A 16729-nucleotide genomic window follows, 5' to 3' on the forward strand; every position below is an offset into this window, starting at 1 on the left:
GTGCTGGGTTAAAAACAATCCAATTTGGATAAATGTTGGACAGAACACACATTGGGTTATTTTGACCAAGCCAGTTTGGTCACTTAGTTGGGTTGTTGGGTTATTGATGTGGGGTATTGCGCTATGGAGGCATGGCTTAGTATGGAGGCATGACTTAGTAGGGGCATGGCTTAGTAGGGGCGTGGCTTTCAAACAAACAGAACAAAAATATAAACGCAACAGGTAAAGTGTTGGTCCCCTGTTTAATGAGCTGAAATAAAAGATCCCAGAAATGCTCCATACGCACAAAAAACATTTCTCTCAAATTTTGTGCACAAATTTGTTTACAGCCCTGTTAGTGAGCATTTTTCCTTTGCCAAGATAATCCATCCCCCTGACAGGTGTGGCATATCAAGAATCTGATTAAACAGCATGATCATTACACAGGTGCACCTTGTGCTGGAGGACAATAAAAGGCCACTCTAAAATGTGCAGTTGTGTAACACAACACAATGCCACAGATGTCTCAAGTTGAGGGACTGTGCAATTGGCATGCTGAGCGCAGGAATGTTCACCAGGGCTGTTGCCAGATAATTTAATGTTCATTTATCTACCATAAGTCTCCTCCAACTTAGTTTTAGAGAATTTACAGTACGTTCAACCGGCCTCACAACCACAGACCAAGTGTAACCACCCCACCCCAGGACCTCCATATCCGGCTTCTCCACGTGGGATCGTCTGAGGGGGGGAAGAAGGTGGTGAGAAGTATTTATGTCTGTAATAAAGCCCTTTTGTGGGGAAAAACTTTCTGATTGGCTGGGCCTGGCTCCCAACTGTCTAGGCCTATGCTCTCCCAGGCCCACCTATGGCTGCACCCCTGCTCAGTCATGTGAAATCCATATATTAGGGCCAAATGAACATATCTCATATGGACTGATTTCCTTAAATGAACTGTAACTCTTTGAAATTGTTGCGTTTATATTTTTGTTCAGTGTAGTTATTTTTGTCTGCCCGTGAGAGTAAATGTCATTCTGGTTCATGTTCTGTTGTTATTACATGTTAAGCATTGACACTTTTGTAGCTCTTATGAGGTCTACACAAGAGTATGAGTTCCTCAAGTGCCTATGCATATCTCAATATTGGTAGCTACTACTTTGTTATAATGTTTAAGTAATAATGTTATTGCATTTATATTAAAATATGTGATGTGTAAAAATATTGAAGGAATATTTAAACTTGCAGTGTACAAACTTAACTTGATGAACAGCAATTACATTTACCCTCACCGGTGGCCCAAAAAAACTATTGGAAAGCCAAGCCATCAATACGCCACGCCTCCTGAAAATAACCTGATTATCCAAACATGGGTAAATTTAACCATCAGTTGAGGTTTTATTTGGATGACAATGTCTACTTCAACGAGTCGGCAGCTCTAAACATTTTGCTTACTCTGAACCAGACCCTAGACCATGGGTGGCAGGTAGCCTAGCGGTTAAGAGTGTTGGGCCAGTAACCGAAAGGTTGCTGGTTCAAATCTCAGAGCTGGCGAGGTGGAAAAATCTGCTGTTCTGACCTTGAGAAAGGCAGTTACCACCCCAACAACACCTGCTCCCCAGGTGCTAGATATCAATTAAGACAGCCCCCCACACCTCTCTGATTCAGAGATAAATCCTTTCCTTAAACCCTGGGACTTGAAAGAGGAAGTGACAGTGCAAGAGAGACAGATAACCCTGGAATGAGTAGGTGTGTCCAAGCTTTTGACTGATACTGTACATATCCCAACCAGAAGCCATGGTTGGCTACGAGCCTACCAGACGAGCTAAATGCCTTCGATGCTTGCTTTGAGGCAAGCAACATTAAACCATGCATGAGAGCACCAGCTGTTCTGGACGACTGTGTGATCTTGCTCTCCGTCGCTGATGTGAGTAAGACCTTTAAACAGGTTAACATTCACAAGGTTGCAGGGCCAGACAGATCACCAGGACGCGTACTCAAGAGCATGCGCTGACCAGCTGGCAAGTGTCTACACTGACATTTTCAAACTCTCCCTGACCCAGACTGTAATACCTACATGTTTCAAGCAGACCACCTGTGCCCAAAAATGCCAAGGTAACCTGTCCAAATGACTATTGCCCCGTAGCACTCACATTTGTAGCCATGAAATGCTTTGAAAGGCTGTCATGGCTCACATCAACACCATCATCCCAGACAACCCGGACCCACTCCAACTCGCATACCGCCCCAAAAGATCCACAGATGACCCAATCTGTATTGCACTCCACACTGCCCTCTCCCACCTGGATAATAGGAATACCTACGTGAGAATGCTGTTGATTGACTACAGCTCATCACTTTTATTTGTATTTATTTTTATTTCACCAGGTAGTCCAACTTCGACCTGGCCGAGGTAAAGCAAAGCAGTGCGACAAAAACAACACAGAGTTACACATAAACAAATGTACAGTCAATAACACAAAATAAAAGAAAATAGAAAAATCTATGTACAGTGTGTACAAATGTAGAAGAGTAGGGAAGTAGGGAATAAACAGGCCATAGAGGCGAAAATAATTACAATTTAGCATTAACACCGGAGTGATAGATGTACAGATGATGGTGTGCAAGTAGACATACTGGGGTGCAAAATAGCAAGAGGGTAAGTAATAATATGGGGATGAGGTAGTCGTACTATTTACAGATTGGCTGTATACAGGTACAGTAATCGGTAAGCTGCTCAGTCAGCTGATGCTTAAAGTTAGAGAGGGAGATATAAGACGCCAGCTTCAGAGATTTTTGCAATTCCTTCCAGTAATTTGCAGCAGAGAACTGGAAGGAAAGGCGGCCAAAGGAAGTGTTGGCTTTGGGGATGACCAGTGCAATATACCTGCTGGAGTGCGTGCTACGGGTGGGTGTTGTGGGTGTTGTTATGGTGACCCGTGAGCTGAGATAAGGTGAGGCTTTACCTAGCTACCTTGCCAAGGCTTTCGACTCTGTCAATCACCGTATTCTTATCGGCAGACTCAGTAGCCTCGGTTTTTCGGATGACTGCCTTGCCTGGTTCACCAATTACTTTGCAGACAGAGTTCAGTGTGTCAAATCGGAGGGCATGCTGTCCGGTCCTCTGGCAGTCTCTATGGGGGTGCCACAGGGTTCAATTCTCGGGCCGACTCTTTTCTCTGTATATATCAATGATGTTTCTCATGCTGCGGGCGATTCCCTGATCCACCTCTACGCAGACGACACCATTCTATATACTTCCGGCCCGTCCTTGGACACTGTGCTATCTAACCTCCAAACGAGCTTCAATGCCATACAGCACTCCTTCCGTGGCCTCCAACTGCTCTTAAACGCTAGTAAAACCAAATGCATGCTTTTCAACCGTTCGCTGCCTGCACCCGCACGCCTGACCAGCATCACCACCCTGGATGGTTCCGACCTTGAATATGTGGACATCTATAAGTACCTAGGTGTCTGGCTAGACTCTAAACTCTCCTTCCAGACCCATATCAAACATCTCCAATCGAAAATCAAATCAAGAGTCGGCTTTCTATTCCGCAACAAAGCCTCCTTCACTCACGCCGCCAAACTTACCCTAGTAAAACTGACTATCCTACCGATCCTCGACTTCGGCGACGTCATCTACAAAATTGCTTCCAACACTCTACTCAGCAAACTGGATGCAGCTTATCACAGTGCCATCCGTTTTGTCACTAAAGCACCTTATACCACCCACCACTGCGACTTGTATGCTCTAGTCGGCTGGCCCTCGCTACATATTCGTCGCCAGACCCACTGGCTCCAGGTCATCTACAAGTCCATGCTAGGTAAAGCTCCGCCTTATCTCAGTTCACTGGTTACGATGGCAACACCCATCCGTAGCACGCGCTCCAGCAGGTGTATCTCACTGATCATCCCTAAAGCCAACACCTCATTTGGCCGCCTTTCGTTCCAGTTCTCTGCTGCCTGTGACTGGAACGAATTGCAAAAATCGCTGAAGTTGGAGACTTTTATCTCCCTCACCAACTTCAAACATCTGCTATCCGAGCAGCTAACCGATCGCTGCAGCTGTACATAGTCTATTGGTAAATAGCCCACCCATTTTCACCTACCTCATCCCCATACTGTTTTTATTTATTTATTTTTATTTTTCTGCTCTTTTGCACACCAATCTCTACCTGTACATAACCATCTGATCATTTATCACTCCAGTGTTAATCTGCATAATTGTAATTATTTGCCTACCTTCTCATGCCTTTTGCACACAATGTATATATAGACTCCCCTTTTTTCTACTGTGTTATTGACTTGTTAATTGTTTACTCCATGTGTAACTCTGTGTTGTCTGTTCACACTGCTATGCCTTATCTTGGCCAGGTCGCAGTTGCAAATGAGAACTTGTTCTCAACTAGCCTACCTGGTTAAATAAAGGTGAAATAAAAAATAAATAAAAAAGCAAAGACTTAGTTGATCTGGAGCCAGTTGGTTTGGTGACGGATATGAAGTGAGGGCCAGCCAACGAGAGCATACTGGTCGCAGTGGTGGGTAGTATATGGGGCTTTGGTAACAAAACGGATGGCACTGTGATAGACTACATCCAGTTTGCTGAGTAGAGTGTTCGGGGCTATTTTGTAAATGACATCGCCAAAGTCAAGGATCGGTAGGATAGTCCATTTTGCGAGGGTATGTTTGGCAGCATGACTGAAGGAGGATTTGTTGCGAAATAGGAAGACGATTCTAGATTTCATTTTGGATTGGAGATGCTTAATGTCAGTCTGGAAGGAGAGTTTACAGTCTAACTAGACACCTAGGTATTTCTAGTTGTCCACATATTCTAGGTCAGAACCGTCCAGAGTAGTGATGCTAGTCGCGCGGGAGGGTGCGGGCAGCAATCGGTTGAAGAGCATGCACTTAGTTTTACTAGCATTTAAAAGCAGTTGGAGGCTACAGAATGAGTGTTGTATGGCATTGAAGCTTGTTTGAAGGTTTGTTAGCACAGTGTCCAAATACGGGTATGGGGAGGTTAGGGTTGGGATTTGGTAGGGGTCGAGGGCTTCAAGTTCCTCTGTGTCCACATCAATAAGGAATTAACATGGTCCACACACACCAACACAGTCATGTAGAAGGCACAACAACACCTCTTCCCACTCAGGAGGCTGAAAAGATTTGGCATTGGCCCTCAAATCCTCAAAAAGTTTGTGCGGCCCAGTACATCACTGGGGCCGAACTCCCTGCCATCCAGGACCTCTATACCAGGCGGTGTCAGTGAAAGGCCCTAAAAATGGTCAAAGACTCCAGCCATCCAAGTCACAGACTGTTTTCTCTGCTACCGCACAGCAAGTCTGGAACCAAAAGGACCATGAACAGCTTCTACCCCCAAGCCATAAGACTGCTAAATAGTTAGTTAAATAGTTAATCAAACAGCTACCTGCATTGACCCTTTTTGCACAAACTGTTTTGACTCACATACACTGCTGCTATTGTACCCCTGCAAATCAACTCAGTACTGGTACCCCGTGAATATAGCCAAGTTATCGTTCGTTACTCATTGTTTATGAATTCCTTGTGTTACTATTTTTCTATTATATATTTTTTTCTATTTCTGCATTGTTGGGAAGGGCCCGTAAGCAAGCATTTCACCTCTAGTCTACACCTGTTGTTTACGAAGCATGTGACAAATACAACCTTCTATTTTATTTCATAGGTTCTTAGGTTCTTTTCAGGAGGCATGGCCTATTGGGGAGGGGGGGGGGCATGGCTTTCAGATATTTCATTTTGGACACCAGTGAGAGTAAATGGCATTCCTGTTCATCATGTTAAGTTCTACATTTCAATTTGTAAAATATTTTTTCACATTACATATTTGAACATAAACCTAATAAGATCTTTTTTTTTTTTAGATTATAACAAAGTGGGGAACTCATAGTCTTGTGAAAGCCTCATTAAAACTATGAACGTGTCAGTGCTCAACCTTAACATACATGTGACGACAGTACAACAAATCAAACGGAATGACATTTACTCTCACGGACGGCCAAAAACTACTATCTGAAAGCCACACCCCTATTATCCACACCTCCAGTCTTCAAAGAAAATGACCCAACTAAGTGACCCAACTGGCTGAAACAAAATAACGTGTGTTCTGTCAACTATTTACCTAGCGCTGGGTTATTTTTAACCCAGCATTTTTTTTTTGTACATTGTGGGGCAACTAGAGCTTCTTCTCCAAGCAAAACATTTATCAACTAATGGAGGATCATTGAGACCACATACACAGGGACTTTGCAGCTGTGCATTGCAGCTGTGCATTACTGATCTTGAGTAGCCTTTCTAAGGGCGTTTTCCCTCCAGTTCTCTCTGGCAGCAAAGCACGGACAAGGGCTTCGCCTAATATGGTCTCCTAGTTGTGTCAGAATGTTTTATTTTATTTGGCAGTCAAGATCGAACCATTTCAGGAGGAGAATGAAAGGCCAGTCCAACTAACCGAGCCTGTATATAGCCTCTACTGTTATAGCCTTGCTACTGTTATTTTTCAATATATTTTTTACTGTTGTTTTTAGTTCTTTACTTATCTATTGTTCACCTAATACCTTTTTTTTTTACTTAAAAATTGAACTGTTGGTTAGAGCCTGTAAGTAAGCATTTCACTGTAAGGTCTACAACAGTTGTATTAGGCGCGACCGGGAGACCCATGGGGCGGCAGACAATTGGCCCAGCGTCGTCCGGGTTAGGGGAGGGTTTGGCCGGCAGGGAAGTCCTTGTCCCATCGCGCACTAGCGACCAATTGGATACCACAAAAAAAATGACACAAAAATAAATAAATAAATAAAAAGAATGAAGGGTTGTCCCTTTCACTGTGATGCATTCTGGAGAATATGGTATATAGTCTGTCTCCCTACATCAATGAAAATAGGATCACTTATGATCTTTGCAATACTTTTTATCCTTTACCTCAACATTTCCTCTATAAAATGTGCATAGCTGTTTTTCCATTTTTAGGATGACAGATAACAGAGATATATATAGCATGCCTAAGAGTTGCTGTTCCAGAGTTTGTGGTCTGCTCTCACGGCACCATGTAACAACACTGTGATTTACAGTCTAACCACTACACACTCTCCTCCTGCTTCCCCTCTCTGCTGTCTGCTCTGAGGTTGGTGTAGGCAGTGATAAGAAATCCACCAAAGTAGGACTAGCCTGATCTGTGTCTATTTAAGGCTCCAGTGTCTCCACTGGGGACTGGTATTTGACTTAAATCGGCCAAATGTTTAGGCAGAACAGGGGCCTGGAGGCTCAGCACTAGAGGAAGGAAGACAGTGATAAAATACATAGTCAAACAACTGTCCTGTTAGCAGATGACGATGCAAGTGGCCTGAAATCCAAATGGTAGAAAGAGGAAGTGTGTTCAAGGTACTAGAACTTACAGGTTTTTTCAGGAAGAACAGGGACAGAGCTCCGACAAGGGGCATGTCACCTAGCAACGGCTCCATGACTACTCTCAACACTCCATGGAGCTGTGAAACACAAAAGAGGCATTAAGACAAACACGCTCGCAGAGATAAAACAGAAACACACACAAGACACAATGTTAAGGTAGCTTTCAGTATCATGGAACTAACACTCTGCAGGTCCTTGACCCACCTAATAAGCTCTATGGGAACATTCCAGAGCGGAGGCTTGGAAATTACAAAGATGGCCCCCCTCACTGTCATTATTATCAGGCCAACATAGAGCAGTTATGTTATGTCATCCTCAACTTACTAAACAAATATTGAGCTAATAATATCTCTCAAAGACTAGCAGGTTGTTTAAGTGCTGATTTATTATTATGTTGACTAATAAAAAATTCACACAAAAATAAGTGGTAGTTTTTATCATAAGCATGGTGTTTCCAAACACCTCTATATGATGTGCTGTGAGTATGAGAAATCGGAGCTGGTTCGGTATAGTCAGCCTGGTCTCATACACTAGATGTAACATAGTAAACGTAAATCCGGGCCATCAAATGAGTATAATATGTTACGTTTGGTATGGTTACATGAGACAGAAGTTTACTTAAGGCAAAAACTAAAGTGGGGTGGTTGGTCAGGGTGGATGAGTGGGCGTACAACGCGAATGTCGATCAACCCAAAGGTTGCGTGTAGGAATTTCATCACGGACAACTTTTGCATTTGAACTAATTTGTAACTTTGCAACTACTTACTACTTTTTAGCTACTTTGTAACTACTTAGCATGTTAGCTAACCCTTCTCCAAATCCAAACCTTAAAGGTCCTGAACAGTAATTCTGAAAAGTATTACCAGGAAGTTTGAAAAGACAGGGTGAGTGGTCAGGGAGCTTATACACATGAGCTCACCTTGACTGACAGTGTTTGTAATGCCCATGTCAAGCAACTTGGATGCAGCGAGCAGTGTTGCAGTAAAATCATCTCAAGCTAATTTGGTGATACACAAAGCAACTTGAACGACAATGAAATTGCATCACTGATATGCATTTTTTTTATATATATATACACATCTCCCATTTGGCACGTCTCTTGTGAGGTGGTTCACAGCAGCACTGATGGATGTGTTGACTTGACAACTGCGTCAGAGTTTTGAACGACCCTTCCCCCCCTTTTGTTCCATGCTGGCTGAAGAACAAGCCAGTAACTAGCTAACACCAGACACAGATGGAAGGGGAAACATATAAATATCTTTGCCATAGATGAATAGGGAAAACTTTTAATTAGAATTATTTTTTAAATGATTGCTTACACCCTACAGTCAAAGTAGCAATCTAGCTATATAAACCCCGCCCCTCTACAAACATGCCTTAGCCAATGTTGGTTATGAGGCTGTACTTATTTAAATTAAATAAGAGAACATTATGTTATTATTGGTGTATTAAAAAGAGAGGTAAGGTGATGTCACCTTAACAATGAATCCAACTTTTGATTTGATTTGAACTGTTTGACATGGGAGATGGGACCAGATGGTCAAAGATTAAGCTTTATCAATGTAGAACTAAAATAAATGTTTCATACTTTGGTCGTCATACTAGTTTCCTTCAAATATAATCACATTTCATGAAAAAAATGATTTTGATGGTTCATGACCTAACTCCTAACCCTAATCTTAACCCCTAGCCTAGCTAGCCATAATCACCTAGCTAAAATTAGCCAAAACAAATGAGAATTTGTAAAATATCATACGTTTTGCAAATTAGTAACACATTGTATGAATTGCAATTCGTAACATATTGTTTGAATTGCAATGCGTAACATATCATACGAATTAATACATACTATACGAAATGGAACATATAATACATTTTACATTTAAGTCATTTAGCAAACGCTCTTAAGTAGTAAGTGTATACATTTTCATATTTTTCCATACTGGTCCCTCATGGGATTTGAACCCACACCCCCGACGTTGCAAGCACCATACTAATTGGGGTGTCACGGATTTACATGTACTATGTTACGTCTACCCCTGAGTCCAGGTTGGTATTATAGGACTTTCCTTACTAACAATCCTAACAGATCTTAGTCAGATTGATATATTTTCCTGCCAGCTATGTTTCACTGCTGCCATGCAATGGCCAATGGCATATAAACACTTGTTTTGTTCTACCCTCTATTCTCTCTCTCTCTCTCTCTCTCTCTCTCTCTCTCTCTCACACACACACACACGGTCACTGATCACATGGTATTTTGCTTGCAAGTCATTGCAATGAAAAACAAGTTGAGCAAGCGGGCATAATAAAGTAACTGCAATATGATTTCACAACATTGGTTTGAATTTAACCATCTTCTACTCTTCTGAACAGGTCTTTAGTGGCAGAAACGACAATCAGACCAACCATTACAGAGTTTTATAGTCCATTTCCGGCTGCAAGTGAAGTGTATTTGTTAACAAAACTAAACAAAAACAGTCCCCCCTCCTGGGGTTTTACATTCCTATGAAATAGAATGTCTACATTACCTGTATGCTTTTAATACCAGCTTTGCAGTAGTACCTTTTGACGTCCACATCAATTTCAGTATTTCCAACAAAACTGAAGGGAAAAAAAAACACAATTATCAGCATCATCAAAAATCACATGAAAGTGTTAATGTACAGTTGGTGTAATTGAATAACAAATAATTAAACCACATGACTTACTACACACAGTACATTATATGACAAGCCAAAGGTTAAAAATCTGTCCAAAATAGAGATAGTCAGTCTGGTCACCTGATCTGTAGGTCCATGATGATCTGACGCTTGTCCACATTCTCTGTGTAAACCTTGACCCCGTTAATCCTCAAAGGCTAAACACAAATACAAGACAAATGACATCACCACCGGGCCTCACGCTTGTGTTTTACCCAGCATGAACTTCGCCACTACTCTGTGACCCTTCCTGGAAGCTATTAAGCAAACACCCCATCCACCACAGTCACGTGAACAGAAAGGGCTTCTAGGGATGCTCGTGCCCTTTTGCCCTCCAATAGCAAAAGTGCAGCAGTTAGTTGAACAGTTGAAAAACATCCCATAAACAGTAAGCATAAGGCAGGGTTTGGTAGAGACTCCTGCTGATAAGTATTGATGCTCACCTTGTCCCCCATGTCAATCTTGCTGAAACAGAAGGTGCTGAGGTGGGAGTTGGCTCCCTTCACAGCCGGCTCGATAGTCTCGCGGAGCAGCTTCTCTACGAACTGGCAAATATACGGCCACATCTGTCTCACAGTCTGCAGGGCCACAGGGAGGAGAACGGATCAGTGAGTTGACACTGGGCCCACATTCTGACCATCATCCAATGAGTCATAAAATAACATTTAGGAAGCAGAGTGAATTCACTGAATTCATTCTTCAATATCGGGGCACATATTCAAAAAGTGTCTCAGAGTAGGAGCGTTGATCTAGGATCAGTCTTGCCTTTCCATCATAATGAAATAAGATGGGTGGGACCTTTTTCCTAGATTAGCGCTACTTCTCCGAGACCCCTTGTGAAAACTGGCCCAGCAATATTCTAAAAGTGATGCGAAGGCATTTCAATTGTCTCATCAGTTCTATAATACTGGCGAAACTCAACTATGAAATTTCAATCACCACGTGTTTTATTTCGGTCATGATGTGTAACACAATAAATATTTGAAACTTCGTTTTCAGGTCATTACCTTATGGAACGGCTTAAAGCGGCAATCTGCAGTTGCTACATCTAATATCGGACTTTTAAATGAAATATATATTATATAACATTGATTCCGTGAAGAATATAACCTGAGCTTAGTTCAACTGTAGTTCCCCATCAGAACCCAAAATCTAAGTTTTATTCCATTGTTTGTAAACAATGAGTGTAAACAAACACTGTATAGCCTCAAAGCATGGTTAAAACTATGATTTGTATCTCATGGATGGCCTTCTATCGATAGATCCGTCTAGGAATTTGAGAGCATTTACACTTCTCCAGCCCTATCCCTTAGCTGTTTACCAAAAACAGTGGCACGGTGACCAGATTGCCCTTTTAAGAGACTCTAACATCTGATTGATTTCCTGATTTATGCATAGAGTACGCTGCAAAAATAGAGCAGCTGTGTGGTTCAACCCACGGCAGGGTACAGTACATCCCAGTATATCTATATTTACAGCGCTGCAGTGAGGGAGGGAGGGGCTACAGTACAGATACTGTTCCAGTGGTATCTACACCGCAAAACCCAGCAGGGAAAAAGTAGGTCTTCATCAAATTAGAAGTGGAACATCTGACACACTATGTTATTTTTGTTGTTGTTGTTATTTTACCTTATTCAGCCACTCTACTCTTTCTACATCCGGGAAGTTGACCTAAAAGGAAGAAAATGAGACATCAATGGGTCTTGGTATTGTTACTGTTTACATGCTTATTTTCCCATTTTCAAGTACCAGTACTCATACTGATTCCATCGTAACAACCACATTGTTGCATTGTTATTTTAACTTAAATAGCTGGTAAATATTCTGCCTAGGTTCAGCAGCAGTATGTCTGCAGCCTGGGTTGTGTCCCAAATAGCAACCTATTCCTATAGTACACTACTTTTGACCAGGGCCCATAGGGCATAGGGTGCCATTTGGGATGCAGCCTGCCTGAACCCTCCTGGCTATTACAAAGACATAACAGTACTGTAGCTGGAGCTATCCACTGAATACTGCACACAGTATGCGCTGTGCATCAGTGGGAGAGCCCTGAGCATACATACTGCCCACACAGCCCACATACTGTACCCACACATGCACGTATGCACACACACACACACACACACACACACCACTTTTCATAGGCCTACAATCATTATAGTCTAAAAACAAAATGTTTCTATAGAGGCTGCCACTCGGCCAAGCCTTTTCAGAACAACACAGAGGAAGTGTGCTGTCATGTGTTATCCTCTTGGGAGAGGTGGCACTAGAGGTGTAGCCGTGGCAACAACATTGAATGCGACAGCTACAGGGGGCTGTAATGCTAATTCAGGTCAGAAAAGCGCTGATTCAGCATTAGTGTGACAGCATAGAGGAGAGTAGGCTCAGAAAGTGAGAGGAATGGGAAGTAGGGAGATAAACTGCTGCTGGGTTTGACAGATTCAGGCCTAGCGTTTTTACCAGCCACAAGTGTGGCTGTTATGCAATCAGGAGGTTTCCATTAACCTGACATATACTGTAAAGCAACCAATTCACAAAATAGCGGGCAGGGGATAGAGCCTTGCGGATACATAATTTACTCAAAGAATAAATTAGGAGTGATATCAAATTACTGGGTAAGTGTCAAGAGGATGGATGTGCATCATGCCTCACAACAGAAATGGATATGTAATTTAAAATCCAGTACTGTCCATTTAAGTGAATTGAATAGAGATGCTGTTATATAACTATAGAAATGCTTTGGAAGCATGATGGAAGCAACTTGCATGTACTGAATAACATTACACACCTGAAGGTATAAAACTCCATTAGAGTGGACATCAATGTATCCTATCCCTTTAAGTGACTCAGGGAAAGGATTGACTTGTTTTCCCGAACGGTAGCTAACTTGAGATGCTTGGTGCTTGTGTCTCATAGGAGACAGAATAAGCAGCAGTGTCTTACTTTAGTGTAGGCAGTATTAAGCACTGGCCTGACTCACAGCAGATTTATTTCCCAAACAAACAGGAGCAGTCGGGCATTCACTATTTATGTATGAGAGCACAGCATATTTCTTCCTGTTCTGCTACTTGTCTCTAGGACAAACCTATAGAGCAATGTTTATAGATGATGTGTTACACTGCTGTGTTTACATGATCTACACTTTCCTTTCCACTCACTCAAAGGTACAGTATGTGCACTGAAACTAAGGGCGCAAATGTGGAGATTGCGGACTGTGGATTTCGATTCCAATCAAGAGAGCAGGATTAGAACACATTATACTTATACAATCTTGACAAGGAGGTGGGCAACTATTACTGTACATTTGTGTCTATTAGATCATCCTATTGACATAGGGAATAGGTGTATTTCACAGTGTGGTGGAAGAGCAACTCTGTCTGAGTGAGTGTATCTCCCAGAGGACAGGAAGCTTTTGTATAGCTCCTTGTTTCAGATACCTCCTTATCCTCCTGCCCCTTCTGCTCCTTCTCTTCAGAAACACAACCCAAGTGTCAGATTACATTTTTTTTTAATTAACCTTTATTTTGACAGGGAAGTCACGCTGAGACCAAGGTTTATTTTACAGATGAGCCCTGTAGATACAAAAATATACATTTCTATACAATAAAAGGAAGTAACACACACGTTAATCGCAAAAATCCACACAATCACACACACGTTTCAGCGTCTCAGTCTGAGTGACCAGCTGGGAGTGTCCAGACTGAGGCAGCTGAGCACCAGCGGTCAGTCTCTCCTTCAGTACCTGAGGCGTGCCTATGGCAGCCTGCCAAGAACAGGGCACAACACAGTGCAGCCAGTCCAGCTCAGTACTGCTAGGCACAGTTTAGCACTGCACAGCACAGTAGTGACTAGTGAATTCTGATGAGAAAGCGGTAATATACTGACTCGCTGAATCGATGCTGCTGGCAGCTCCCTGTGTGGAGCAGCTCTGAGGCAGACATTTAATTTCCTTCTAAATTAAATCATCTTTCGAGAGACCTTCCGATCTAGTTCATCACACTACCTTCAGCAGGCTTCTATACACATTAAAAGGTGCCCATAAGGACTATTTTTACAGAGCCCTGTGGAAAATTGTGTCTTGGAAACGAAGCCACAAGGCATGACACAGTGTGACAATGCCAAACATTTAGGATAAAAATAGGGTGAAAATTAGTCATGTAACCCCATGTTTTTCCCCTTAACCAAATTAGTAGTCACCTTGTCAACTGAAAGGGCAGAAGAGACAGACAACAACTAAAGACTGTCCTAGTTAGACACTTGCTGAGCAACAGATCTCCAGAAGCACAGACATTATAAATAATATTCTCTTGTCATCAAGTATATGCCTAGTAGTATATGCCTAGTAGTATATGCCTAGTAGTATATGCCTAGTAGTATATGCCTAGTAGTATATGCCTAGTAGTATATGCCTAGTCTTCAACTTGGGTCAGATGGGGTTATTGTAGGGTTTATCGTAGGGCCCTAAATTTAGCTAGACTGTTTATGTTTATGCCATCCAGTCTGTTTATGCCATCAGAGTGGTCCTTGTCACTCACTGTCATGCCAATGACAGCACAAACAGATCTGGGACCAGGCTAACAATAAGTGAGGTTAGACTGGGTGCATCTTTCAGGCATAATAATGCATGCAAAGTGTTGTTAGTTACCACAACAGTGGCACGGCAATGTGTCTTAAAATAACAGGGTTCCTCTGGGACAGGTGTCTCTCCCATCCCGGTGTCCAGTTTACCATTGTGCCATGCTGTATTTGGGGGGGGGGCTTAGTCTAATGTCACTGCTGGGGACAGCTGCGTGATCAGAGCTTTACATGTCAACACTGATCAGGTGATGGTTTTCTAAGAAACTAAAAAGTGATTAGTCACGTGCTGTAGCCTACACAATAGGCTTATTTGGGTATTAGAAAAAACACCTTCAAACTTTCTGGATAATTATATGACTTCTACATTTGAATATACCAAATGTAGTAGTCATATCCTAATCCAGAGTGACTCATTTAACAGTGGGATAGTGAGAATATTGTATGCACAATTACAGTATCCAAGGCACCTTTATAAAGTAATCTTAATCTTACCCATGATGGCAAATCAGAAGATGTCAGACTTTGTTGGACATTTCTCTCCTCTTGTTCAAAGAATGCCAAGGCTCTGTACATTCGGGTGTTCTTGCCTCCTGTGTTTCTCCTCCACCAGAAAAATATCACAAGCCCTATTAGAAGCCAACTAAAACTAAATTCAAAATATCCCAAAACATATATGGGGAAAATGAGCACGAATGTCTTCGTAAACTGAATCCATGTCTGGGTTAGGTCACCCGCAGACGACCCAGACGTGTCATTGCCGATGTCTCCTGGTGGAACGACGTTGGTATTGGGTTCGGCGTGAACATGGCTCGGTGCGTTTTGCCCATTCTCCTTTGATCCAGCAGAGCTCCCATTATGTGCATGGGCACCTCGTACAGCCGTCATACTGTCTCTTGACATTCCTTGCTTTGCGCCCACAGTTTTGATGGATTTTAGAGTAAAGACCTAAACAGAGGCTTCTGCTATTCTTGATTAAACTATCACCAATGTTCAACCTCCTGCGCAGAGCGCAAAGACCCTCTATCAACCCCAGATTACGCTCACGTTAGTTCACCCGCATCCAAACCCATTTTGTCCTGCTTGCTTCCCTAATACCGAGTTGAGTTCGTGTAGTCCATTTGCCATAACTACTGCAGTCTCACTCTTCGAACACACGTGCTCCTCTCTCAGCGCACGTTCGCGTTCTGTACTCCTTCTCAGGTTAACGTTTTTCGTCATGAATATTATTCTGGAGGCAGTTTTTCACAGTGGTCAATAGCTGGCACAGCCACAAAGTCAGAACATCTGATGTTAAACCAGTAGAGGCTGCTGAGGGGAGGACGGCTCATAATACTAGTTAGGAGAAGTAAATGGAATGACATCAAACACGTGGAAACCATGTGTTTTATGTATTTTCAGTCCAGCCATTACCATGCGCCCATCCTTCCCAATTAAGGTGTCACCAACCTCCTGTGTGTTAAACCTAACCCTAACCTTAACCACACCGCTAACCATAATACCTAACAATTAACAATTAATTAATTAATTGACAATGAAGACATTTTAGACATTTTAGTTTTCACACATTTTTACAATATAGCCAATTCTGACTTTGCAGCTGGCCTAAGTGGAAATCACTCAGTTCTGCCTCCAGGTCAAGACTCCTGACAATAAACGTCAACTTCTACTCCATCAGGGAACTGTTGGTCAAGGCAGCTCCATGCGATAGAGGCACAAAATCGCCAGCCTGTGCCGAGCAACTGTAGAGACATGCTCATGTATGGACCACTAAGTGATAATAATAATTATAATTATTATTACAATAATTATTGACAACAGTTATCCTCTTCGTCCATCATCATCTTCGTCACTTTTACTTTAGCCCATCTGTAAGTGGCTTTTCAAAACATAATGCACAAATGACCATCACACCCTCATTCAAAGGTTGACTGAAATTGGTCTGGATCAGGCTTCTTGCAAGTGGTTTGAGAATTATCTGTCAGATAGGACTCCCTGCATAATTTCTGATGGTGTAAAGTTTCCTGGATATTACAAAAGGT

General features: G+C 42.3%; 1 protein-coding gene across 3 annotated transcripts in view; it reads right to left on the bottom strand.

Moving 5' to 3' along the window:
• Nucleotides 1-16049, bottom strand: part of esyt2b (extended synaptotagmin-like protein 2b) — a 49565-nt gene extending 33516 nt beyond the window's left edge. For all 3 annotated transcript variants that reach the window (XM_021563063.2, XM_021563061.2, XM_021563060.2), the window contains exons 1-6: nt 15183-16049; nt 11742-11783; nt 10556-10690; nt 10194-10270; nt 9942-10014; nt 7398-7487 (exon numbers count right to left, since the gene is read on the bottom strand). In XM_021563063.2, coding sequence (XP_021418738.1) covers nt 7398-7487; nt 9942-10014; nt 10194-10270; nt 10556-10690; nt 11742-11783; nt 15183-15590 — 825 coding nt within the window. In that variant the 5' untranslated portion in view covers nt 15591-16049. The remainder of the gene's footprint in view (nt 1-7397; nt 7488-9941; nt 10015-10193; nt 10271-10555; nt 10691-11741; nt 11784-15182) is intronic.
• Between the last annotated feature and the right edge of the window lie 680 nt (nt 16050-16729).

The sequence above is a fragment of the Oncorhynchus mykiss genome, chromosome 15, assembly GCF_013265735.2.
Source record: "Oncorhynchus mykiss isolate Arlee chromosome 15, USDA_OmykA_1.1, whole genome shotgun sequence".
NCBI classification, from domain to species: domain Eukaryota; kingdom Metazoa; phylum Chordata; class Actinopteri; order Salmoniformes; family Salmonidae; genus Oncorhynchus; species Oncorhynchus mykiss.